This window comes from Muntiacus reevesi, chromosome 2 (assembly GCF_963930625.1).
Source record: "Muntiacus reevesi chromosome 2, mMunRee1.1, whole genome shotgun sequence".
NCBI lineage: Eukaryota > Metazoa > Chordata > Mammalia > Artiodactyla > Cervidae > Muntiacus > Muntiacus reevesi.
In genome coordinates, this window is record NC_089250.1 from 68,828,825 (window position 1) to 68,856,072 (window position 27,248).

General features: G+C 50.9%; 1 protein-coding gene across 1 annotated transcript in view; it reads right to left on the bottom strand.

The window, feature by feature from the left end:
* Nucleotides 1–27,248, bottom strand: part of PTPRT (protein tyrosine phosphatase receptor type T) — a 1,090,723-nt gene that overhangs the window by 24,149 nt on the left and 1,039,326 nt on the right. Inside the window, exons 19-27 of the mRNA XM_065919188.1 lie at nucleotides 23,303–23,379; nucleotides 15,546–15,582; nucleotides 14,157–14,254; nucleotides 11,830–11,889; nucleotides 10,783–10,899; nucleotides 8,086–8,240; nucleotides 5,621–5,756; nucleotides 3,398–3,547; nucleotides 1,747–1,920 (exon numbers count right to left, since the gene is read on the bottom strand). Coding sequence (XP_065775260.1) covers nucleotides 1,747–1,920; nucleotides 3,398–3,547; nucleotides 5,621–5,756; nucleotides 8,086–8,240; nucleotides 10,783–10,899; nucleotides 11,830–11,889; nucleotides 14,157–14,254; nucleotides 15,546–15,582; nucleotides 23,303–23,379 — 1,004 coding nt within the window. The remainder of the gene's footprint in view (nucleotides 1–1,746; nucleotides 1,921–3,397; nucleotides 3,548–5,620; nucleotides 5,757–8,085; nucleotides 8,241–10,782; nucleotides 10,900–11,829; nucleotides 11,890–14,156; nucleotides 14,255–15,545; nucleotides 15,583–23,302; nucleotides 23,380–27,248) is intronic.

A 27,248-nucleotide genomic window follows, 5' to 3' on the forward strand; every position in this document is an offset into this window, starting at 1 on the left:
ACAAAGCCTTATCTGAAAATATGTTCGAGATCCGTGCTTCTGCCGGGTTTCAGGGATCAGCCGGCAATCCATTTCATGGATAACATCATCCTTTACCAGGGGAAACATTAAAAATTAACCCAGAGGACTTCATATTTTTCTGCTAGGAGCAAAGCTGCCATGGTTACCAGATAATGCACAGACTGTGCTAGAATACAGATAAGGGCTTTTTTTCCTGTAAGAAAGGCGAAGACCCCAGTGATGGCTCACAAGAGGAATGCCCCGTGGACAAAGAGAATCCAATCAGCATCCGCGCCTGGCGGGAGGCGTTTGACTCCAGGCGGCATCTAACCTACTAAGCAGAGGCCAGGAGCGTGCTTGGTCCTCAGGAGAGGAAGGCAGGGAGGGGGAGTTGGCACAAGTGGGAGACAAAGCTGGCAAGAGCTTGGAAGTGTGGGTGCACCCCGACCCCACCTCTCCCACATATGCACACGTGTGCCCGTGCACACACACACGCACCCACATACACGCATACACTGACCTCGGAAGACTCCAAGCTAAAGCCAGCGGTCTTCCCTCCACATACATCTGTTTCATCTGATCAAGCAAGCAAGACTCCTTGCTTCTGGACCCAGAGTTTCCATGGAGGACTTGGGCACCCTGTGGGCAGAGGCCAGGGAAGGCCTCCCCAGAGGTGAGACAGGCACAGACTTCTAGTCACCCCCTCTCCGTCCAACACTTAGGATGCTTGGGGAGAAAGTTCCAGAGAATCAGGGGGTCAGAGAGTTGGTTGACCTTGACCTCAGGAGAAAGTATCTCATGTTCCTTCCTGTTCTGGGTAAGATGGAGGTTCATGTGGGCTGGATGGACTTGATTTTAGGCATAGATGGGGAGAAGGACCTGGAAGGCTTATGTTGTTCTTGGTCTGGAATCCTGGGAGGCAAGATGTCTGTGTCTTACTGGATCAAGCAAACTGAGGGGAGGCTCAAGGAATAAATTCTAAAATGTAAGATAGAAAAAAATAAATAAAATGTAAGATAGACGTCCTAGGTCCTGGCTTTGCGACTGGTGCTCTGCGAGCCTTTGAGCGAGTCTCTCTCTGGCCTCAGTTTCCTTTGCTGAAAAGTGTGTGGATGAGACCAGATGATACATATTTCCTTCCTGCTGCAAACATCTCTACACCCAGAATTGGAGGGGTGATGACCGGAAGTAGCTGGAGGACCCAGGAGAGAAGTGTCCGAGTCAGGAGCATGGACCCTCTGGGGGAGGAACATGACCCCCTAATCCCATACCAGGCCAGGGTGGGTGTGACCTTCTTGGACTTAATGCTGAGAAAGCAGGAGGCAGTGCCGCTAATGGAACAGTAGGAACCTGGCTGGCGTGCAGAATGTTTCCTGAACTGAACTTCAGGCTGACAGTCAGCTTGCAGGTAGCAGGAAGGGGGACCGGTCAGGTCTGTAGCCTCACTGTCATGTCATGGGACTCACTTTAAGCTTTTGATCTATTCTTTCCAGGATCTTTATAAATGCAGAGCAGTTAAAAGCACAGTCCTTAGATACAGGTTTGTACCAGAGCCTTCAGGGGAGAAATGTTTTTGGGACCCACAAGATCAGAAGGAGAGGCTGACTGGAGTCGGGGTTGGGGGAAGAGCAGGGGGATGGGGGGCGGCCAGGGCCCATCCTCTTGGACTGCAGTTGCCTCCCCCTCTGGAAGAAGCTTTTCCTGGGAATGCCAGCCAGGGGCTTTCCCCAGCAGGGCTCAACTTACGTCCATCAGTGCTGCGTTGATGTAGTTGCTGGATTCTCCATCCACTGAGATGAGGAAGGGCAGGCAGCGGTCCAGCGGCAGGACGTCCATGCTCCGATTCTTATCATGGTTCCGGGGCAGCAGTCCGATGCTGCAGTCCTCGGGCCGGACGCGAGGAGTCACGATGTTGAGGGTCTGAGGGGTGCAAAGCAGATCAGCAGGCATGGCTTAGACAGTCTCCCCTGAACAAACTCAGCCTGACCTCCCTCCATCCATCCTCCAAGCCTGCCCTCCAAACCCTTCGTCCGTGGTGATGTTCTGTCATCTCCTGCTCGCTGATCCGGGCCCTGGGGGCTGAGAGCCTCTGCCAGGGGCTGGAGGACACCTCCACAGGGCCACAATTGCAGGGATGGCATACCCTCGTGGGGGCTCAGACCCAGTCTCTGAACACCTGCCCATCATTTGACCTAAGTTACTCCTCTAAGCCATCCTGCATGGAACAGAGGTCATAAGGTGGGAAATGGGGGTAGGGAATCCCACAATGACTTTTAAGCCTCACTTGAAGTGTCACAGACTGAGGGGAGGAAGTGTGCCAGCATGCCCCGGAGGCAGAATGTGTGAGAATGGAAGGATGCTTAGAAGAGTTGCCCAGGATTGGTGAGGGACCCCCTGGGAGGGACCTCCAGCATGTGTACAAAATTTCAGGGCTTGTCTCTGGCAGAGTAGGTCCAGCAAGTGTGGGACCAGAACTGAACGGCCCCAAGCAACACACGAGATCTCTGTGCAGCATCAGGGGTCCGAGTGCTCCATCCTTCCCCCGTTCAGTGCTCAGTCTCCACTTGGAATCAACAAAGTCTATTTGTTGGAAGTAGCACTAGGCATTGACCCAGCTGGGGTATCTGCCCATGGGACCACGGACCCGCATTGGCCCCGTTAGTCCTGAAGTGTCCCTGTTCCCCCTGCCTGTTCTCAGCTCCTGTTGCCCAGATAAGACCTTACACTGACCTCGGGACAGTGGGCTGGACTCTGGTTTTGGCTCACTCAGTGATTCAAGTTCAGGCCTCCAGACCGAAGCTGTCACCATTCTGGGCTCCAAGGGCAGATCTGCTCTGTCTGAGCTGTGCCCTCAGATGACGCTTTGCAAAGTTTAATGTGCATCCGAATCACCCGGAGATATTGTTAAATCACAGACTCTCGTTCAGTCAGGTCGGGTGGGACCCAAGATTCTGCGTCTCTAACAAGCTCCCAGGTGAAGCTGATGCCGCTCGTCTTGAGACCCCACTTTTGAATTGTGAGGATCAAGGACACGTTCCAATTGTACAGAAATATCGAGACAACCTGAGTCCTTCCAGGGATGAAAGAGCATGAAATTCACACCTGTGTGTATAAACCTGTCTCCACCCACAACCTGGACTAGAACTAAGTAAGACCTGAGTTCCAGAACACAGTGTTTTTTAATTAAAAAAAAGAAAACAAGACCCGGGTGTCAGCAGTCACTGAGTGACTGACTGGGGGGTAGTTGCTCATGGCTGTGCACTTTCTGTTCTGAAATTCCTTCTTAGGCCTGACACTGGAAGGATACAGACACAGCCATTCCTGCAAGGAAAGCCCCGGGACTGTGCTCGGCGGCAATGAGGCTGGCTGGGTCACGGAGCCTGGGATGTGCTGATACCTGAAATTCGTCTTTGATCTGGCTGGAGTTGGTCTGGGGGTCCAGTCTGCTGATGTTGTAGTAGAGGGAGCGGAACTCGCACACCGGGATGGCCGTGTTGCCGCAGAGACACGCTTCCAGGATGGCGTCGTGCACGAACACGTACTGTTCCTGCAGGTCGAGTGGGGAGAGTCAGGGTACCAGGGGAGGAGGAGGGCCTGGAGCTTGTTGTCCATAGTCCATCCCTGAAGGGTGGACTGCCTCTGAAGGGTGGGCATGATTCATGCTGCAGAATCACTGCTTTCTACCCTACGACCTAAAGGGCCAAGTAGCTGTGTTTCTTGGTAGCTGTCTGAACTGAGCTTTGCTCCCTGTGTAAGACTGAGTCAGAATCAGAAACTCCTGGAAAGGAGCTAATGGTGTCCAGCCCGTGGCCCATCAGCTTTCAGCTCTCCCTGCTGAAGCCTGCTCACTGCAAATCCTCCAAGGTTCAGGCCGAGGGCCTTTATTTCTGGCCCTGGAGGGCACACCTGGGCTGTGTGCAGGGCGAGTCAGCAGGCCTGAGCAGTTCCTGCCCTGGGGAGGAGGCCTCAAGCAATGCCAGGTGGAGACTTGGGGGTGAACGCCTGCGTTCTCTGTCTCTTGGGTGGGAGACCTGAAGAGCTGCTCCTCACCATCCCAGAGTTCCCCTGGCAGAACTGGGCTCCAGCTGTCCACAGGGTCAAACAGCTTGTAAAACACCTTCCCAGTGTTAACGAGCCCTTCTTTCAGTTCCCCACTCGCCAACCAGTGAGTCTTGGGATCAGCCCCCAGGTAGACCACTGGCCCTCCTCTCTTGGTGTCAGGCTCTGCTCTGGAAGCATGGGTCACCCCCTTCTGCCAGCCCAGCTCTTTGCACCTGCCCCAATCCTCCTGGACACCATCCCCCTTCTCTATGCCTTCAAGGTCTCTTTCCCTCGGGAGTCTGCTCCAAGCCCACCAGGCAGAAGCTGGTGCTGTTACTTCCAGGCCCCTAACAAACATTTGTTCAGTGACTGTTCTGCAGAACTAGCCCATCTCTTTATATGAAATGTTTACCAGAGGCATCATGATGCTCTTATTAGAACGTCTGTCTCCTCCACCTGACAGCAAAGACCATGATGCATCTAACACCAGGCAGCAGACCGCCTTCCACGTGCACAAACCTCAGAACAGATAAAGCAGCCTCTTGGCTTTAACAGCCTCGCCAAGAAGCCTGTAGCCTGGCCTGTGGGAGCTGGCTCGGAGCCCACAGCAGGGTCCTAGGGTCTAATAGACTGTAAGTGAGGGGACTGCCTGCAGAGCCAGTGGTGACCGGCCAGGCCCAGGGCCGTGGGGGATTTCTCCCTGCAGGCTGATGATGGATGCAGCTCTCTATCTGTCCCAGTTCTGCCGCCCGGGCACCTACAGCCGCATTAGAACCAGAAGATGGGTAGACCAGGACTTCCAGGAGTGGGGTAGGCAGAAAAGCCTTCCTAGGGAGACGGTGCGGTTCAGGGAGAAGCACGTGGGCCTTGGCGTCACCGGGTCCCAAGTCCTACCACTGTGAGGCTATGTCAAGCTTTGGGAACACCATTTCCCAATTTCTTCATCTATAAAATGGGGGTGCTAGCAGGAGCTACCCCTGAGGGTTGTTGTAAGGAGTAGAAACAATACCCTGAATACAGAGGGCCCGGGGTGATGCCTGGCACAAAGCAGGAGCTTGGCAATAAAGATGAACCCCTTCCCTGTCCCTCACATCTGGGGCTCTCCATCCCGACGCCTGGAGGCCCGCCTTCTCCCTTGCGGGCAGGGGTTGTGCGTTCTCTCTCTCGGAGTCCCTGGAGCCTGGCTCAGGAACTCTGTAACTTTACCGAGTGAGCCATTCTCGCACGGCCTCACGCGATCCTCTGCACACAGCAAGCATTCAGTCAATGCCAGTCCTGTCCTTCTCTCTCTTCTCCTTCACCCAAGGCAGGGACCCTATTCAGAGAATACCTGAAACGTGCCACTCAGTCACTGCTTAGATGCTCTCAGAGATGGGGCCCCCAGCGCCTTCCTCACTGGTGGGAGTCCTTGACCTGGGGGACCTCAGGCTGGCAGGGTTGTCCTAGCTTCTGTGATGGTCTCACCACAGCCAGCCACGGATCCAGCGCCTCCCGTTTCTCCATCCCCAGATGCCTCCACCCCGGCTCCTCCGTGGCCAGGGCTGCAGGTGGCCAGGCCAGCCTCCGCTCCGGGACTCACCTCCGTCTGCACCAGGTTGACCCTCTGGGCCCGGAGCTCGCGCACGCAGTTGAAGATGTCCACCACCCCTTCGTTCTCAGCCATGTCAAGCATGGTGTCGATGGCGATGAAGCAGCCGGTCCTCCCGGCTCCAGCACTGCAAGAAGGGACAGGGGTCTGAGTTAGGGACCCTGGGGTGGGGCCAGCTCAGTCCCCGAGGACCCTGCAGACAGGCAGGACGCTCTGTCTGGGATTCAGACAGAATCCCAGCATTGCCGGGAGACCCTGAGCAAGTGACTAAACTAAGCCTCAGCTCTCTCTTTTGAACAAGCTGCCTGATTTCTGTGAGCCTCAGTTTTTTCACATATAACACTCCTTCCTACGGGATGCTTGGGAGGACTGATCAGTTTATTTCAGCTTCACATAGCAATTAAGCACTTACTACCTGGGGTCAGACCCTCGGGATCAAACCCTGACTTGACCACTTACTAGCTGTGTGACCTTGAGGAAGTGACTTAATCTCTCTGGGTTTCAATACCCTCATCCATAGAATGAGGCGGATAATAACAGCATTAATAACACAATACATGTAAATTGCATGAAATTATGTTGATAAAGCACAATGTGTGCAAATTGCTTCGCCCTGTGCCTGGCTACGGAGCCATTTCTCAAAAATGGTTGCTACTTCTAGTCAACAAATATTTATTGAGCACGGGATGCTGGGCTCAGGAGTGAGGATGTAAAGATGAGTCAGACATGGTTCTTTCCCTGAAGGATTAACAGTCTAGGGAGGGGACGGCATTGAGACGCAGAGAAGAGTACTATTTTTAAGTGCTCACTGTATGTCTGGAATTCTCTTAGGTACATAATGTATCACTCAGTGAGTGTTAGTCGCTCAGTTGTGTCCTACTCTGTGCGACCCCATGGACTCTAGCCCACCAGGCTCCTCTGTCCGTGGAATTTTCCAGGCAAGTATACTGGAGTGGATAGCCATTTCCTTCTCCAGGGGATCTTCCCAACCCGGGGATCGAACCTAGGTCTCCTCCACTGTAGGCAGATTTTTTACCATCTGACCCACGAAGGAAACCCACATAGTATACATTGGCCAACCCATCTAATCTTCAGGACAGCCTTGGGACTGGGTACCACTCTGCTCAGGTGTGATGGGGTGAGTTGCTATGGAGACACAGACATGGGGCATCACGCAAGGAGGGCCTGATAAACACTTGCCACTGTCTCCCTTTCTTCCTTATGCCTGCTCTGGCTGCTCTCTGGGATATGGGGCTTGTTCAGGTGCCCACTTGTGTCCGACTCTTTGTGATCCCATGGACTGCAGCACGCCAGGCTTTTCTGTCTGTCACCGTCTCCCGGATCTTGCTCAAATTCATGTCCACTGAGTCAATGATACCATCAAACCATTGAGGGTGAACATTTTACTGCCCTGGATTGTCATAAGATGTAAAGCAGAGATATACGTGGAATGCATAGAGTCCAGAGGGTGATCAGTATGCCCTCCGAATCCTCAGTGGCCTCATCTGCAGAATGGGGCTTCTGATTCACACTCTGCTGTTGTGATGACGGCACACGGACACTGCCTGAGACAGGGGCTCTGAGACAGCTGTAGCCCGTGCTGTCTCTCCTTGATGTGGCTCAAGACCTTGAGTGACGTGGACACTGTCAGGGCGGAAATAACCTGCATGCAGTTAAGAGCACGCAGGGTCTGTAAAGATGGACTGGGTCCAAGGTCACACTGGGAAAGAGAGGCGCTGGGAGGCAGGGAGTGAGCATGCTGGCCTTCGGGTCCGGACATCCGCCCTCCTCTGACTCCGAACGCCCTTGACAGGACACTGCACCTCCATCCAGGAGGATTCTAAGACGTGCCTGTCATTCCCAATGTGACTTTCTGGGTCACAGCTGAAAATATCCCTTTTCCATAATAAGGTAAAACCTGACACTGTCCATTTTCTCTCTATGAAGGATCCTGTAGGCCAGCAACTGATTTTTAAAATAACAGAAATGAAGAAAAGCATACTTCCAGGGGGCACCCCACCACCATACCAAGGAGCTGAGGGGGAGCATCTGGGGAAAAATCATGTTTAATACCCTGGTTCTGCCATTTCATACCTGTGCGACCTGAACAAAGCATCTGCCTTCTCAGTGCCTTGGTTTTCTCATCTGTAAAATGGGAATGATAGCAACGGCTACCTCTCAAGGTTGGGTGAGAAGTAAATGAAGTGGTGTGGGTGAAGTGCATGTGGAGCAGATGCCAAGTCCGTGCCCTTGGGGCAAAAGCAACGATAACAACTGCTTCTGCTGCTATTACTGTGGTTTAGACCTCAGGACCCTGGTCTCATCAGAAAGGGCTGGGCGGAGGAGACACAGGCAGGGTGCACTTAGAGCAAAGAACGAAGGCCACTGGACCACCCCCTCACCGAGACAGCAGAGCGGCAGGGGCCTCCCTGCTTGGTGCGGGGCCTCTCACTTACCTGCAGTGGACCACTATGGGCCCGGCTTCCGGGGGGTTGAGGAACTTGACCTGGCGGACAAAGCCCAGGAGGCCGGTGGCGTAGCAGGGGACGCCGTGGTCGGGCCAGCTGGTGAAGTGGAAGAGTCGCAGCTCCCGGATCTCGTGGTAGCCTTTCTGAGGAGGGAAGGGGCCTCTGTTCCTCCAGCTGCTGCCCCACCCGCCCTGCCCAGCACCCACGGCGAGCCCCGAGGCCACGAGCAGCCGCATCCAGCCTCCCTGCCGTCAGGGAGGACAAGGCCCTCAGAGGGTGAACAGGTGCTGCAGGGATTCCGCGTCTGCCACATCCCGGAACTTGGGAAGTGCATATCGTGAAACTGACCGCCCCACCGCAGGACTTCTCAGAGCCCGAGCTGTGCTAATTACACGCTGAAATCCCAGGGGCCTGATAACACCCACGCTGTTTGCCCACGGGACCCTCTTCTGCTAAATGCTTTACGGGACTTATATGCAGCAGAACAGATTCAGAAAAACGGTAGCCTTTGACTCCAAGTTCAAGCTGTTTCCAGGGGAACATGAGGCCTTTCAGGGTCGGAGGACGGTGTTCCTCAGCTCTCCAGTCTTGTCAACCACAGTCTCCGTGACTTTCAGGCAGAAAGGCAGACCTCTTTATGAATCAGATTCTTATTTGGGATGATAAAAGATGAAACAAAAGCAGCACTTGCTCTGGCTGATGGGGACGTGGGGTCTCAACCTCCCAGCGTCCCCCTCCCTCCCCGCTCCAGGCTAAACGGTGGTTCTCGACTAGTCCACAGTCAAGTGCCCCTAACCACCTTTCTCTACCTAGCAATCTCCTGCAGATATCAGAGGCGCTGAGTAGGAAGGCTGTCTGATTGCTCATTTAAGATATTCAGGGCGGGTTATCTGTGCCCAGCCTTGTGTTAGGCACTAGGAAGGTGGAAATAAAACCATAGTCCCTGTCCCTGGAACAGAGCATGGTGTAATGGGGGAGACAGGCCCCGAAGCGGACCTTTAATTCCACTAAAGTACAGAAAGGAGTGTGCAAGCCCATTAAGGAGAGGGGAAATCAGAGAAGGCTTCCTGAAGGAAGGGGTGCCTGACCTGAGTCTTGAAACATATTAATAGTGAAAATACATAGCTGATGTTTATGAAGCATCAGCTATGTGCCTGTTACTCTTCTGATGACTTCAATGTATTCATTCATTTAATCCTCATATCGTCATCTCTATTTTAGGGATGAGGAAAGTGGGGCTAAGCAAGGTTAAGGAATGTGTCCAAGGTCACACAAGCAGTAAGCTGTAAAGTTACAATCTAAAGCCTGGCTGTCTGGCTCCACAGTCCATCCTCCTAATGTTATGATACACCGAGGCCTGAGTGATAACCAGTGGAAGAGAGAGAGGGATTCCGAGGCAAAGAAGCAGCCAGGGCAAAGGCTTGGGGACAGGACTTAGCCTAGTACATGAACAGAATCACAAACAGCCCAGAGCAGCTCCCGAGGAGAGTGGAAGACAGGCAATGACGGGCAGCGGGGCCTAGGGACTGGGAAGCTGGGCGGGGAGCTTCCATCCTGGAAGGCTTTGTATTCCACTGTAAGACCTCTGCGCTTTATGCCAGAGGCACTGGGGAGCCAAAGTCGGACCTCATCCCAGAGGCACTGGGGAGCCGCGGGGAGGATTCCCAGGTGGTAACAGAAGGGGAAGGGCATCAGCAGATGGGCACTTGGGGAGGATCACGGCGGCTGCTACGTGGAGGGTGGGTTTGTTTGGGTGGGTCGGGGGGCTGTGTAGAAGGCACTGATGCCCACCCGGATGCTCTTTCCTGGGCCAGTGCACCCCTCCCCAGCTCCCTTGACCTTGGCTGGGACAGCTCACAGTCACCCCTGCTTCAGAGAGTTGCTCCCAGCCACACAGGAGCCACGCCCCTGGGGAGCAGGCCATGGGCAGGTGACACTCAGTGACTAAGTGACTTGGTCAGTTTGCCCAGGACTGAGGGGTTTCCCAGGGTATGGGACCTTCAGTGCTAAAGCCAGGGTGGTCCTGGCACAAACCAGGGTGATGGTTTACCCTCGTGGACGTGCAGTGGGGTTGGGCTTAGTGTACAGTTCTCAAAGCACTGACGTCCCAGTGCTTTTGCAACCTCAGGCCTGTGGCCACTTGGATCATCAATATTGGTGTTTGGATAAAATGGCAACTTTGGTTTTGACAACTAAAATGACTCCAGACGCTGGTGGGACAGAGTTAACCCCAGTTGAGAAGCACAGGCCCAGAACATGTCAAGATTTTCTTTCCCCTCCAGACTCTGCATGCATCTTTCCCCCTGCCTGGGAGAGTATTCCTCCTGCTCTTCCCTTGACTGGCTCTTTCTTGCCCTTCATTGTCTGCTTAAATGCCTCCTCCTTCAGGAAGCCCTCTCTGATCACCTCATCCTTCCGTGGATTTCTGTTTCCCCCCTTGGCATGTTTCCTCTGTGACTTTTATCACTGTATGTCCTTATTCTGTCCCTTAATCTAGTGAATTCCATTTGTCCTTCCTGCTAGGGGTGAGATCCTTTGGAGCAGGATCCACATCTATGCTGACTCCTGATCTCCCCCTGGTGCCCAGTACAGGATGGGGGCAGAGCAGTCCCTCAGTCACTGCGAGTCCTGAAACAAGCTGGCCGGTGTGGGGGGCAGGCTGTGCACGGCCGCAGGGCTGCTTACCTTCTGGACGGTGAAGGTGCGGATGACGTACTCCGCCAGGGGCTCTGTTTCGATCAGGGTGACTTTGATGTCTCCGTAGACCTCCGTGTCATCGGGCCAGTAGCGCACACACTTCACCTGTAGGAAAGGACAGGGACAGTACGAGTGAGCGGAAGGCCAAGTATGAGCGGCCGTCTCATCTGGCCTTCCCGTCCTAATAAACTCCAGGGCGACCTCAGTGGACTTGCAGTCAAGGGGTTCCCAGCTGGCCAAGGGAAACTGTTAAGTTGCTCAGTTGTGTCTGACTCTTTGCGGTCCCACGGACTGTAGCCCGCCAGGCTCCTCTGTCCATGGGATTTTCCAGGCAAGAATACTGGAGTGGGTTGCCAGGCCCTTCTCCAGGGGATCTTCCCGACCAGGGATCGAACCCAGGTCTCCTGCATTGCAGGCAGATTCCTTACCAACTGAGCCAGCAGGGAGGCCCTCCCAGCTGGCCAGGGAGGGCTGGGGAGGGGCAAAACGCACAGGGAGAGGCTGGCTCCCGGAGGAGCCGGAGCTGTGGGGAATAATCGGGGTACCTTCCTCGGCAGAGTTCCTGGTACTTTTCAAACCCATGATCACACTAAGAGATCAACTAGATCTGGGTGAGGCCTCCCCATGGTACCGGTGAGCATCACACTCCAACTGGGAGGTTTGGTGACTCGTCCAAGGTCACGTGGCCGGCTTTCTGCCGTTGGCAGAGTCCTCTTTCTGTGATAGGCTGGGGCAGCTGAGTAATATCAGCAGAGATGAGAATAAAAGGTGGGAAGCAGTGCAGAGGTGGAAGCGGACGTGGCTGGGAGAGGGACGTTAACACTAGGAGGCGGGGCTTGTGGGCCGGAAGGAGAAAGGCTCGTGGCTGGGCAGAGGAAGGAAGGTGCTGGGCTCTGAAGGAAGACGTTTGCGCTGCTCTCTGCCCCGCGCGTGGGTGCAGACGCCGTGAACAAGCGAACCCCACACCTGACTGTGAGCCACATGCCGCGGGAGGAGAAAGAGATGGTTTGCCCCTTAAAAGAACAAAAGCATTACCATTCCAGGGGACGCCGCGCGGCCCAGAGTGGCATTTCCCACAGTGTGTCCCGCGGGGTGCTGACAGGTGTTAGGTAAAAAAAAAAAAGAAAGAAACAAAAACAAACAAAAACAGGTTTTGTGGTCAAATGAGTTTGGGAAATGCTGGATTAAACAAAGTTAAGTAGGCCGCTTTTGCTACAGGACTGCTCAGCTGGTTGAATGTGCTAACGCTAACGTGCTTTGCGATTTTTCCGAAAGGGGCGAAGAGTCCACAGCATTTCCCAAACGTATTTAACCATGGAACCCTCTGCTAGCTAAGCGTCCTGCAGACTAGCAGCCCATGGAACCCACTTAGGGAAATGCTGGTTTAATGCAACAGGGTGTGGAGGCAAGTGGATGCACTGTTTGCTCTAACTCTGTGCAGCTTCCAGGAAGCCCTGAGACCTCTCTGAATCGGCTTCCCGTGATGAACAGTAGCTAACACTGTCCAACGGCTCTTACCCGCTCTAGCCCTGCTGACTAAGCCTTCTACGAATGCTTTACACAGATTACTTTAATGACTGGTCACCACACTCTGATGAAGTAGATATTATCATTAGCCCTATTTGTTTTACAGATGAGGAATAGGAAGCAGTGGGAACCTAAGAAAATTGCTCAGGGTTAACTGTCAGTAAGGGGCAGGGGGGAGCCAGGCTGCAAAGCCAGGCTGTCTGAATAATGACCAGGAACATTGTCTCGGACAACGGCTGGGAGGATAAAGTGAAATAATGCATATCCAGTGTCTGGCAGAGAACTTGGCTCCTTCTCGGAACTCCATGAAGAGATGGCTCTCCAGTCCCTTCCCCCAATCAAATTAGATTCATAATCAAGGGAATCTGTCTCCAATGGGGACATCTGTAGAACAGGCTAGAACGTGCCTCCGAATTCTTAAATCCTGGGCTGGATGTGTGGTCCACAGTAGCTGCTCCTTGGGCCTGAGTCCCTGGGGAGCAGTCTTGATCATGACCTCTAGAATGAGAGTCAAGAGTCAAGAGACAGTGGCTGGGTTCTGTCTGAATGACTTCACAGCAATTACTCTGCCCCTTGGGTCTGTTCCCTCATCTGTAAAACTGGGGAATGGACTCAATAAGAGTGGGCTCAAGGACAAAGTCTCTTCTGGCCTTAAACTCCTATTAGGCCGTGAGATGTCCACAGCCTTGTATTATGACTGACAGCCCAGATCCTCCCCCTGCCCATTATCTGGGAGGCTGGGACTCCTTTAATTTTACTGGATTATCTGATTCTTTCCAAAACAAAAACTTACCTGCGCACTCTTTAGTTAGCGCCTGTGATAGGTAAAGAGCCCTTCTTAATTCTAGTGTCTGTGAACCCTGCCTTTAAACCCAGCAGCCCACCCACAGCACACAAAGCGAGTTGGCAAGAGCAGTCCCATTTTTAAGCCCTAGGAGTCGCGAAGGAGCATAGAGGAGAGAGTCAAGATGAACACAGTGAGAGACCAAGGTCTGGACCCTGAAGAATGTCAAAGCTTTGAGGAACAGAGGGTCAGATGCTGCTGAGAGACGGCGTACCATGGGAAGAGAGACATGGCTGTTGGATGTGTCGACATGAAGGATGCTGGGGACACTGATGCTGGGATGGAGGGAACAGCTGCTGGAGTGGGTGGAAGAGAACGGAAGTGAAGAAGCAGAACCTGTGTGTGGGTCTTCAGAGTTGGGCGGAAAAGTAGGGACAAGAGGAAGCAGTTTTGTTTGCTTGTTTTCCATTTTTAAGGGGGGAGGTACTCAGGGTGTTTGTTATGCTGAGGAGAATGATCTAGCAATGGGAAAGAATTACTTACCAAGTGAGAGGGGGAAGGATGAGAAATTTTTGAGCGGAATCTGTGATGCAGGGCACTAGGATTGCCTTTGAAAGGGCAAGAGTCATTCTTCTATCATATGAGACTGGGCCATAAGAATGAGCCAGTAGTCCACCACTCAAGGTCAACAGAAACAGCCAGGCCTTATGGCCCAGCCCGATAACAGAGAGGAAGAATGAGAAGATGGGTGTAGACACAAGCAGAATGCAGCTTTGCGGTGTGAAGATGAGAGTTCACATCTGATGGCTGTGATTTCCTCAGTCTACGAGATGACGGCATCAGCAGAGCGTGAGGGTGGAGAAAGGGGTGGGGGGGTGGGGTTTGAAGGGTAGAGACCTTCGTTCCTCGAGTGGGAACAGGAGGGAGGAGTCCTCCCTCGTCGGGGCCATGAGGGTGAAATGTGGAACGAGAGGCGCTTGGAACAGACAGATGCTGGGCAGAGGCTCGCCAGCCAGCATCCTCTATCCAGGCACCCGCGGGAGGGGCTTACCCTGCCCACTTCCACGAGGTTTGTGACCATGACGATGCTGGCCGAGTTCTCCTGCCAGATCATTCTCCAGAAGTCCTTCACGGTCTCCTGCATGGGACCTGCCAACAGAGAACGGGACAGGGTCAAAGGCTGAAACTGCCAGGAAACAGGCAAGAGGCTTGTCCCTCGCGGCTGGTCAGTGAAGGCTCCGGATGGGTGAATAACGGTGAGGTCAGCCTTCCCTGTCGGACACCCAAGTAGCTGAGACTGGGGCATGAGAAGAGCCACGCTCCAACGTGCAGGGTCTGCATGCCCGCAGCTTCTCCTCTTCATTGTCCTCCTGTTCAGACTCCTCTCAGAGGCTCCACTTTCCTACCAACCCCCACGTCTTGTATTCGGGGTAAATAACATAGCTTAAGGGAATTTTCAAAAATTGGGCTCTAGATCCTCAGTGAAAGCTGGGAAGGAAATTGACGTGAGGGTGGGGTGAGAGGGCAGAGGAGCCGCCGGGAGTCAGATGCTGAGAACACAAACAGAAGAGGCCCAATTCTCAGCTTGACAAATGCATTTGCCTGGAGCCTGGGCAGAAAGCAGGGCAAAAAAGCAAAAAAAAATGGGAGATAGGATCTGAGAGTCCAAAGCAATTTCCTTGGAAATTTCTCTTTTAATGTCCTGGGCCTTCATTGTTTTTAAAATTACAAGAGTAATAGATCCTTTTGATACAAAATTTGGAAGGCCATTTCTCTATATAAATATATATCTATATTTACTACAAGAAGCATTATATCTACTCCAGGCATTTCTCCATGCCCTTAAAAATTCTTACCATGAAAATTTTCATAATTTTCCATAATATAGAACTATCATGCTTTAACCAATCTAACATTTGTTGGGCACTGAAGATTTTTCACTTGTTTCCCTAGTAGATACCACTGTGAAAGGTAGGTATCTTTATATATGTCATTGCCCACATATATAATCACACACAGGATCTCCTCCCAGAACAGTTTGAGAGGGAGAGTCATTTTTAGATCTTCTGATAACACCCTAGTAAGTTGCTTTCTAGGAGAGTCGGCCTCCTGTCTCTTCTAGGTGTACATGCATCGAGGAGATAAGGCACCATCAGCTCCAGTTGGGGGCGGTGGATATTGATGGCATGTGCCTGAGGCCAATGCTTTTGGTCCAGGACCCATCTTTCTTGACCATTTCCCATTGACACCTCCCTCCTTTCTCCCTTACGTCCCTCCCCTGCTTCCATTGCTGAACCTGTCACCTCATTCCCTCCCAAACAAACAAACGGACAACCTAAAGACCTCTGGAGCCTCTCCAGCCCTGCTCCTATGTAACGTCTTGGCTGGTGGAAGCTTATTCTACTCCCCCCTGTAAGGCAAGGGCCCTTTAGGCTCTTACCTTGAGTTGCAATGTAGTGCCGAGGTCGATGGTACCCCTGAATGAGAAGAGAAAAGCACAGTGAAGGGCCTCTAGTCTAAGCTTGCAAAAGGCACAGTACTAATAATTACCCTTTCCCTGGCTTGGTTTCCTTATAAACAAAATGAGGCTAGCATTAGACATTTCCCAGACAAGTGGCTAAGATTAAATAAGCTACTGAATATATAAAATGCTGAGTCAATCGCTAAATGTTAGCTGTTCTTATGGCTCCTTGTGAGGGGCCCCAAACAGGCTTGCCCTGGAGCCATGAAACTGGCAACCAAGATTAGATGAGCATCAGTTGTGGCCAGGCACACCAGAAAGAGGTGGGGAAGGAATTTTCAGGTTTCTGTGGGACATCACCCACCACCAAGCCTTTCCTGAGCCATGATTACATGCAGAACACTGTGCAAGGCCCCAAAGGGCACCAGAGAGAAAAAAACAATTGCGTTGTTGACTCCTTGCATTAGCAACAATTAGAAAAAGAAAACTGGGAAGGCTGCCACACTGCCCCTCTGCCACATGGCTGGGCTTGGAACGGAAGTTCCTTTCACTGGAGAGGGCCCCAGGTGGGTGTGACCCAGAGACTGATAAAGTCATTTTCTAGTTCAGAGACATTTTCCTGTACATTTCAGGGTCTTCAGTAGACCCTGCTGGGCTCTGATGTGGGCTTACTCTGGTGTCTCATCAGCCTAATCACTGGGGAGAGGTTGAGGATGACTTTCTCTTCTGTCTGGGCCTGGACTACACGGAGGGTCCCCTTTCTTGTTACAAAGAGGAAATGTACCGTATTGGGTAGAAGTTCAAGTTTTGGAGACAGATCTGTGTTTAATACATGACAATGAACGTAATCAGTAATAAGTGAATGACTAAATGAGTAAACGAATGAATGGGTACGTCTAAAAGATACAGATGCCAAACACGGAGCCTGCTGGTGGAAAGCTTGTTGGAAAGTCCTGAAATTTCACTTTTAATCTCAGGAGAAAACAAGTCATAAAGTTTAATGAACAAATAAACTGTCAGTCCCAACCCAAGGCCAATGTCATGGCTACAATGGTCGGATGAAAGAGCAGGAATCAATCCGCCCACCCGGACTCTTTGTATGAGTGGTCCTGTCTTCTTTGGAAAGTTGTCAGCTTCTTGGGGACAAACACTGCCTCCTAAGTTTTAAAAACTTGTCTGTGGAGCCTAGTACAGTGTGAAACCCAGAGTGATGCCCAATAAACAAGCTCTTGAGAGAGACCAACCAGGATGGCAGCATATAATTATTAGAGAAATGCAAATCAACACCTCATACCAGTCAGAGTGGTCTACACTTAAAAAAGTCTAAACGTAACACATGCTAGAGAGGGTGTGGAGAAAAGGGAACAGTCCCACACTGTTGATGTAAACTGGAGCAAGCCACTGTGGAGAACCGTATGGAGGTTCCTCAAAAAACTAAAAATAGAGTTGCCATATGATCCAGTAATCCCACACCTGGACATATATCCAGACAAAGCTATAATTCAAAGAGACACATGTAGCCTGTGTTCATAACAGCACTATTTACAATAGCCAAGACATGGAAACGATGTCTGTGGACAGATGAACGGATAAAGAAAATGTGGTACATTTAGACAATGGAATACCACTCAGCCATAAAAAAGAACAAAATAATGCCATTTGCAGCAACTTTGATGGATCTAGAGATTATCATACTAAGTCAGTGAAAGTTGCTCAGTCTTGTCTGATTCTTTGCGACCCCAAGGACTAAACAGTCCATGGAATTCTCCAGGCCAGAAAACTGCAGTGGGTAGCCTTTCCCTTCTCCAGGGGATCTCCCCAACCCAGGGATTGAACCCAGGTCTCCCTCATTGCAGGCGGATTCTGTACAAGCTGAGCCACAAAAGAAGCCCAGAGTCAGTCAGAGAAAGACAAATACTATATGATGTCACGTAGGTGGAATCCAAAATAGACACACACCAACATATCTATAAAACAGAAACAGACTCACAGACCTAGAGAACAGACTTGTAGTTGCCAAGAGGGAGAGGGGGTGGGGGAAGGATGGACTGGGAGTTTGGGATTAGCAGATGCAGACTTTTATTTATGTATACAGAAACAACAAGGTCCTACTATATATAGGAAGTGCTAGCGGTAAAGAATCTGCCTGCCTGTGCAGGAGATGCAAGAGATGCGGGTTTGGTCCCTGGGTCAGGAAGATCCCCTGGAGTAGGAGATGGCACCCACTCCACTGTTCTTGGCTGGAAAATTCCATGGGCAGAGGAACCTGGCGGGCTACAGTCCACGGGGCCACAGAGAGGTGGACATGACTGAGTGCACACATACATACCTGTTAGCACAGGAAACTACCTTCAATATCCTGTGATAAACTCCAAGGGAAAATAACATGAAAAAGAACATAAAGAGCTGTATAACCGAGTCACTGTGCTGGACGGCAGAAATGCACACCAACACAGTGAGGCAACTGTACTTCAATAAAATAGAGCTTTTAAAAAGAAAGAAAAGCAGCAGAGCATGGTGGGTATGTGCTCAGACTCTGGATTTAACAGCCTGGGTGTGAATCCTGGCTCTGTTCCTAATGGGCTGTGTGGTCTGGGGCAGGTTACTTCACCTCCTATGCCTTAATTGATTTTTTGCTGTTAAATGGGGATAACAGCGCTTACATTATAGCCTTCCGGTTAGGATTAAGTGAGTTAATAGATGACCATTACCATGTGTCAGGCAGTAGTCTAGAGTTTAACACACACGCCTTTGCTAGTATTATTTTACTGTGTGTCTGGAAAGCATTTATCAAGTGCCTACCACGATTCAAAGTCTGCAGTGGCCCTGAGGGAGATCCTGAGACGGTGAACCCTCCCCTCCTCTCTGCTCTCCCCGCAGATGTAGTAACTGAGACCCTCTCGGAGCCGTGAGAGGTAAGGAGGACAATGAGAGGCACAGAGAGCTCTGTTCCTCCCAGTCAAGACCGACCGTGCTTTCAGGATCACAGGAAAAACAGACTCTGGGAGTTTTCCTGAGTAGGTCTGGGACTAGAAAATGGCACCCTGGAGTATGGAAAGATGGGGTCTCTCAAGTCCATGGTCTTCTGTCATCCCTGCCATCATTCCTTCTTAGAGTCCTCGTCCTCCTTGATCTGGGCCAAGGCCTCAGGCTGGCCTCCCTACCTCCTACCTTCCCACCTGGTCTCAGAGCCCATCTGCTTCCTGCCAGGGTGAATGTCCCAATGCCCATCTCATTATTATTATTATTTCTCCACTTCAAAGCCTGCAATGGCTCCCTGCTGCCTGTATAATAACGTCCAGATGCTTTAGCGTGGGACTGATCACCTGTCTCCATCCTTGTCTCCAGACTCATTCTCAGCTGCCCCTCTCGAGGCCCTTCCGGGTACCCTATGTCCCAAGCTTCCCTTCAAATGAACCCTCTTTCCTCCTGAGCGGTCCTGCAGGGCTTGGGAGATGCCCAATCAACATGCTTATAATGTATTTTTTTTTAATACTTTCTCTTTCTGGGTCATTGGATAGGCTACTCAGAGCTGGGCGCAACTTTCAGCAAAGGCTGGCTGTGGCATACACGCATGAACACATCTTTTGAAGTGAGCTTGGGGCATTCCTTTAATGCCCCGGTTGACAGACAAAAGGCAAAAGACAAAATGCATGGAAACTGGAAGATTCCAATGCACTTCCCTGGTGGCTCAGATAGTAAAGAATCTGCCTGCAATGCAGGAGACCTGGGTTTGATCCCTGGGTCAGAAAAATCCCCCGGAGAAGGGAAAGGCAACCCACTCCAGTATTCTTGCCTAGAGAATTCCAAGGACAGAGGAGCCCGGCAGGCAACAGTCCATGTGGTCGGCAAAAGAGTCGGCCACGACTGAGTAACTAACACCCTCACTTCACTCACGATGCACTTCAGCATCAATGGGGTGGAATTCTGAGCAAGGCATTCAAACTTCAATTGTGGGCGGTTGATGGCTTGGGTTCACTATTCTGTTCATTTGCTTGGTCACTCAGTCCTTCAGTATTCAACCAACAGGTATTAACTGAGCATCTACTACTCGGCACAAGGCCCTAACGATACAAAAGTGGATCAGATGAATGTGGGCTCAGATTCTAAGCAGCTTGTAGACATCAACGAGTTGAGGAAAGGGCCACCGAGGGAAAGACCTGGGGCTCTGGGGAGCTCCGGCGGGGAGTGGACTTGACCAAGGAGGCCAGAGAAGTGTTCTGTGAGGTCACTGCAGTTGAACGGGCCTCTTAAGCCTGGTTTGTGCATCTCAACACCCCTGTGATTCCCATTTCATCATTCATGAAGCAATATTCTTAGCTTTCCTCCCACTCTCCCCATGCTGACTGGCTGTCACGTTTCCATCCACAGGCCTTAGCGCTGGCCCTTCCCTGGGCCTGCGTCAGCTATGTCTGTCCCCACGTAACCCAGGGGTTTGCTCTCCCCTCCCATCCAGGCTTCTGCTGGGATAGCAGCCACCTCCACAGACAGTCCACCCTGACATCCTTTTTATGACTTTCTCTGCTTTACTTTTCTTCAGGGCACTTAACACCAAAGTCTTTGTTTATTTACATGCATAGCGTCTGTTTGTCCAGTTGAATGAGAGCTCCAGCAGGGCAGGGCTGTAATGGGCTGGCTCATGGCTGTCCCCCCAGCACGGAGAAGTCTGCCTTGGCCATCATCTTGATAAATGCATATGGAATGAACGCCTGCCTGCTGCGTGCCTGTCCACACATGGCACCCGAGTCCAGAGACCCTCTCTGGCCTCCTGGAACCCGTACAGTCTCCTGAAAGAAAACATGCTAACGATCGGACTCTTCAGCAACTGGAGATAAAAGGAAATGGACTGCTTATTTGGGCCTCCTCCGGGGATCTGCCAAGAGCTGGTACAGAAACTTCCTAACCTTAAAAGAACTTTGAGTTCATTGAAGTCCCACCTACACAGCACACAGATCAACCGCAAACCTGCGCTGGGCCTGCCTCCATCTGTCTGTGAGCAATGGGAAAGAGGTTTGGATCCAAAACACATTTATCTCACTTTGTACTCACACATCTGTTACTTACTGGGGACCCAGAAATGGTATTTATTTCCAGACTGGTAATTTATAACGGATTCAAGTGGCCAGTGCATCCTCGGGTGTGAAACAAACCTGCCAGTGGGATGGTTCAGATGACAGCAGAACTGTGGCCTCTGGAGGCCTAGACATGGCTGGCCCCTTTCAGCTCATTATCCAAATGGAGTTGTTTTAGTGCATCATCAAGATCTAACTGGATAAATGATTCGAGCACGGGCAGTCAGCCCTTTGGAGGGCTGGATTTCTGACTGGGTGGAAACTCGGGCCAAGGGGTGAGCCTGATAGCTTACCTAGGGTGAGTCCTGCCAGGCATCCCGGGAATCGTGACTCTGATGGAGTATATAGCAGGCCCACACCTGGTGCAGTTCCCCTCCCTCCACCCTGTGCTGCTAACACCATGCTGGAAGCTTGTGCGTGGTGTCTTCTCTGTCCCTCCACTGACCCTCTGTCCCCTTCCATGACCTGCACGTGACAGGGGCTGTGTCTATCTAGACCTCTACGGAAGCTCCACACCCAGTTCCTGACCACACGCAGGCCCTTTGTTAGCCAGGGTCCGGGTCGGGGGTGGGAATCTAGGGACCACGCCAGGCATTTCAGACAGAGGGAATGCAGTGCAGGGAGCTGGTTGTACAGGTGATGGTGGAGCTGGGATGCATAACAGAGAACAGTGGGCCGCCCAGAGATCGGCAATAGCAAGAGGCTATGGCCACCCCAAACCAGCAGGTATAAAGGGAAACAGAGAAGCCGCCAGAGCCCAGGAGCTGGGGCCGCGTTGTTGAGGCTGGACCATGGTCCTGGAGCCTGGGGCTGTGTTGTTGAGGCTGGACCACTCTGGTGGTCCTGGAGCCTGGGGCCGCGTTGTTGAGGCTGGACCGTGGTCCTGGTGGATGGAGCTGGAGCCACTGCTGGAGCTGCCATCCCAGGAAGCAAGAGAGGTGGAGAAAGATGATGGCTTCTCCCTTCCTTTCACCCTCCTATCTCCCATCATACCTTCCTTAAAGGGGTCAGCTCTCTCTCCTCTCTGTAACCCACACCCCCCACCCCTGGCCTCCCTCTGCCCACATACACACCAGCAAAGCAAAGCAGAACGGGGAAAGACACGGAATAGATCAGAGGGCAAAAGATAAATATCTAAGGTGAGGCTTAATGCATATTTGTTGAATCAGTGAATTATCTGGCTCAGCTTAAATTATGGGAAATTCTAAAGCCTGCCACAGTCCCTTATAGCTTGTCTATAAAAACGCCTGGGAGTCAGAAGGACCCGGGACGAACTCTGAGCCTTTTGTCAAGGTTCTTGGGCCTCCCAGCTGAGGTCCTGAGAAGCCTGGCTTGCATCAGTCATGCTGGGGTGTCTCTCTGGCCCCAGTGACCATGCCTCCCTTTTACAAACTCTCTCACTTCTGTGTACACCTGTCTCGGCTCCTGTTGTATTTAGTCCTTTCCTCCATGTTCTCTGGAACACTGAAGCGGCCCCTTTCCTAACTGGGGGTCTTAATCACAGACCCTCTTCTCTCTCATCTGTCTTAATCTCAGTAATAGATAAGCCATCCCACAGTTCAGCTTTGAACCAGTCACCTCTTTGATCAAACACTTTCCATAGCTTCCTCTTGCCTACAAAATAAAGTCTGACTTCCTATGTTTGATCATAAACCATCCATGATCCAGTGCCAGCCTTATTTTCTCTATTCCCATTACAGAGTCTTTCCTCCCCTCACATTTTGCTGCGCCATATCCTCTGCCACATCTCAGCTTGTGCGGTTCTTTGGCCAGAGGTCCATCTCCCCTCTCTTTGATTTTAAATTCTACCTGTGCTTAAAGCTCTGGTTCACATCGTACTTCGCATTCCTGATGGAAGGGTGACTCCCCCCCCCACCTCTGAATCCCTGTGGCATTTTATCTGAACTTATGACACTCACTTTCTAGTTTGCCCTGGAATTATTGATGTGCACAGCTTATCTTCCTGCTAAGGTTTTAGAAGGTAGAGACCATGGCATTTTTAGCTTTCTGGTTCCCATAGCATCCAACTCTGAAATTTTCATTACATAAATGGCTGTACCTTCAAATGAATGAATGAATCGGCAAACAGACACACACACACAAGAATTAATGGGACTTCCCTGAGGTACAGCAGTTAAGAATTTGCCTGTCAAAGTAGGGGACACGGGTTCGATATCTGGTCTGGTAACATTCCACATGCCATGGGGCAAGCAAGTCCATGCCTCACAACTACTGAAGCCTGTGAGCCCTAGGGCCTGGGCTCTGCAACAAGAAGAGTCACTGCAATGAGAAACCCTCGAACCACCACTAGAGAGTAGCCCCTGCTTGCTGCATCTAGAGAAAGCCTCTGCACAGCAACGAAGATCCAGTACAGCGAATAAATACATAAATAAAGTTTTTTAAAAATTTAAGAATTAATGGATGAATGAATAAGGTTGGCAGTCCTGGGCTCCACAGAGCAGGTCACTTTAGCCACCCTGAAAATGGGTGCATCTTTAGATGGATAATCAACTTGGGTTACATGAGTCACAGGGAGGAGCCAGACCCTGTGGACTTGCTCTAGGAGGGCCACTGTCTAGGGGACTGGCTGGGGGAAAAGTCACAGATTTGGGTCTGCTGCAGCCCGCCCAGAACCCAGCCCCCCAGCTCCGTGGAGAGCCTCACATCGATGTAGTTGGCGTTGATGTAGTCAGAGTGCGGGTCTCCATCCAGCACCAGCAGTCTCACTCGAGAATGGTCGTCTGCAGAGAGAGCAGAAGACAAGGGGGTGAGTGATCGATCAGAGGGCTTCGGGCGAGGAGCCAGCTCTGCCTACTTTAGAGCCGCCATCTATCTATCAACACACACCAGGCATCATGTCAGTGACATACACATTCTCCTTGAACCCCTAGCATCACCCTCAGTTATTACTCCCATTTACAGATGAGGAAGTTGAGGCTCGGGGAGATTACTCTGCCTTACAAAGGGCCTGTATTTGCCCTTCTGGTTCTGGTTTTGTCATTACTTACTGGCGAGACTCACCTACCTCTTTAAATCTTAGAGATTTTGTCATTAAAAGCAGGTAGAGAGGCCTTCTGCAGAGGACAATGCAGGAAAGACCGCATGAAAACACTCTGGAAGCATCTCGGGAAGTGCGATCAGGATAAATATGCTCCATTTTCATGCTTTCTTAAAACCAGCAAATGTATCTATTTTCTTTGAGTGTACAAATGCTTTCCTTTTGCCTCTTGGAGTATTATTGCAAACAGATTGTCAGTCACATATTGTTATCAATACTATCATTCAAGTGAAGCTGACTAAGTCATTATAAAAGAGGTCATCAATAACTAAAAATCGTGTTACAGAGAATACCATTTTAAACACAATCTAGGCATAAACAAGATGTGTAGGCTTTAGTCAATGGCACACTTACTTCAAATAACACCAAATAAAAACAATTAAGGAAAAAAAACCTTCTTCACCAGAAGAATCAGGCTAATCCTTTACAGTTAATTCAAGTAAGCGCCGACATGCTAAAAGACACACAAACAGAACATCCAGGTTGGGTCTGGTGAGGGGGAGAGGCTCAGCCTGCTGTCCTCATCACTGGGTTCATATCACCGAGTGTTGCTGCCTCCGCTGGCAGGGCTGGGGTTCCCCAAAGGTGGACTGGGCAGCTCTGGGCATCTGCAGGGGTCTATGGGGATCAAGGAAGTTGCGTCCGCTTATCCTACGGGCCTCTCCAGAACCTTGCAGTTTATAAGCATATCTACTACTGCAAACTGGAACCCCCAGAACAGGGTCATGATGTGTCCTGCTCCCTGTTCTATCCTCTGCACAGGTGCTTGATAAGTACTTGGTGGGCAGGTGAATGGATTCTCTCTCTGGACTCTCACAGTGACCTGGGAGAGAAGCAGGATGGATGCTGTGAACCTCTGTTACAAATGAGGAAACTGAGGCTCCCAAGGACCGACAGGCCACATGGTCATGGATGGTGGAGCCTAGAAGAGTGAGGTTCTCTTAACTCTGAGCTCAGACACTCCTGATTCCCAAGAGGGGTCTAAGCAGGATAGGAGTAAGCACTTCACGGGTACTTGGGCTTAGTCGTTCAGTCGTGTCCAATTCTTTGCAACCCCATGGGGAATGTAGCCTGCCAGACTCCTCTGCCATGAGATTTCCCAGGCAAGAGTCCTGGAGTGGGTTGCCATTTCCTTCTCCACGGGTGCACAGCAGAGGCGTTAACGACAGCGAAGTGGTTACCTAGGTGATGGAAGAGTTGAGAAGCCAAAGGGAGGAGGGAAGAGTAATTCGGAGATAAACACTCACAAGGAGACACTGCCTCCCCAGGGAGGGTGGGACAGAGTGAGGAAGCGAGGGCCCTGGAGCCCGGGGAGTGGGGCGCTGGTGGGAGCTGGAGAAAAGGAAGAGACTCCCTGGCTGTTCAAGAAGGTACCTGTGATGGGGCCAGAGGGGAGAGATACCCTGGCTTCTTCCTTTCTCCCGCCTTACAGTCTCCAACACCAGCGCCCATCACTGGCCAAACCGAGCTAGTGGCCAGCTGACAAGAGGCGGTGAGAAATGCAACCTGAGGGGTCAGCTCCCTGACGGAAGGTTGAGCAGGAGAAGGCAAAGAATGGGATCCAGGATGGACAAGCAGGCCGGGGCTACCACCCTACATCCGTTCATTCACTAACTAAATAACTGATTCAAAAATTATTCATTGAGGACTTCTGTGGTAGTCCAGTGGTTAAGAATCTGCCTGTCAATGCAGGGGACACAGGTTCAGTCCCACATCCCACAGGGCAACTAAGCCCGGGCACCACAACCATGAAAGCCTATGAAGAGAAATCACTCCGTTGAGAAGCCCATGAACTGCATAGAGAAAGCCCATGCACAGCAACGAAGACCCAGCACAGCCGAAATAAAATAATAATAATTCAATAATATAATTCAGTGAATAATATAATAATAATAATAAATGAGTCACTGAGCATCTGTTGCCAGGCACTGCGCTACACACTGACCTACCCTGGATGCCACATCTCTTACTCCTCATAGGGAGGAGTTTCCATGGAAGCAACCAGAGGCACGGAAGGAGGTGTAAGTTACCCCCGTGGGTAAGTGGGGCAGTGGGTGTGATGTGGGGAAGGAATTTGAAGCTAATCTTTCTGGAGTGGATGGCAGACATTGAAGGTTTCACAATCATCTTTCCCCCAAATAGGTCTACAGACTGTTATGCTGATATCACTATTATATGCTAATATCACAATGATGTAATATTCTTCCCATTTCACAGATGAAGAAACTGGGGCTCATAGAGGTTAAGCAAGTTTCCGATGTTACACAGTTTGCAAGTGGCAGAGCTGGGATTCTCTCAGGACTGTCTGACCTTGAATCTCTGCTCTGTCCACACAATATGCTGTCCCTGGACTTGCACCATCTTGCAGGCACTGGAGTCTGTGCAAGGGTCTGGGCCCCAGCTCCTGCAGTGGGGTTTCCTGGGGGACATCCACCCAGCAGGGCTTCAAACAAGGTCCAGCACCTGACTCTGAGCTCAGACTGTTAAGCCTTATTACCAGTGGTTACAAAAAACTACAAGCCTCAAAAAAGTGAAAAACGCAAAATGTGTTTTCACTCATTGGTCTCACTAATGACTTACTGATTCAAAAATCTCCTTTATTTATTGAGTTATGCCTGCCCTTGGGATCTATAGCACTGGGAACAGAGGTTTATTTATTTATTTATTTTTTAGTTATCATTTATTTTCATTAGTTGGAGGCTAATTACTTTATAATATTGTAGTGGTTTTTGCCATACATTGACGTGAAGGAACAGAGGTTTAAAATGGTGAAAGGGTATTTCCTTTAATATAAAATGGAATTTAAAGTCTGAAAGCAAATATGATTTTAAAAAGAAACAGAAACATTTCTTTTAGCTATATGTTCTTAAAGATGAGAGGTATCTCTACCACCAGGTATTTGTCAGTATCACATCTTCTTTGATTAAGAACAAGTTCGGGGATTTTGTGGCTGGTCCGTTGGCTAAGACCTCCCAATGCAGGAGGCCCAGGTTCGATCCCTGGTCAGAGAATGAGATCCCACATGCTGCACCAAAGATGGAAGACCCATGTGCTGCAAGTAAGACCTAGCACAGCCAAATAAACAAACAGCTTTGGGAAGTGATATGTGAATGAGGCGCTGAAAGTAAGACTTGACCAGTGGAAAATGAAGAAGGGTCTTCCCATCAGCGAGAACAAATGCAAGAGTGACAGCAGGGCTCCTGGAAAAGCAAGCATATTGGATGAGCTACAAACAGGGTTTCCTGTCCTGTGAACATGGAGTGGGAGGGGATTAGCAGCCGGATAAGAAGCAGAGGAGGCGGGCGGGGCTTAGGCTACAGAGGGCTTTCTATTCCCTATTCAGATGCTTAGATGCAAGTCACCAAGCCGGGGCTCTGCAGAGCATCCAAATAGAGACTCTTTTCTTAGACAGTGGGAGCATACTTTAGTACAAAACGATCAAGATTTATTCTCACACAGGCTGTCCTGTGGCAGGCAGGATAGCAGACAGACATGGTAACGGGAGGTCTGAAGCTAGGAGTCAGTTCTGGGGGCAAATCTTAGTTCCATCAC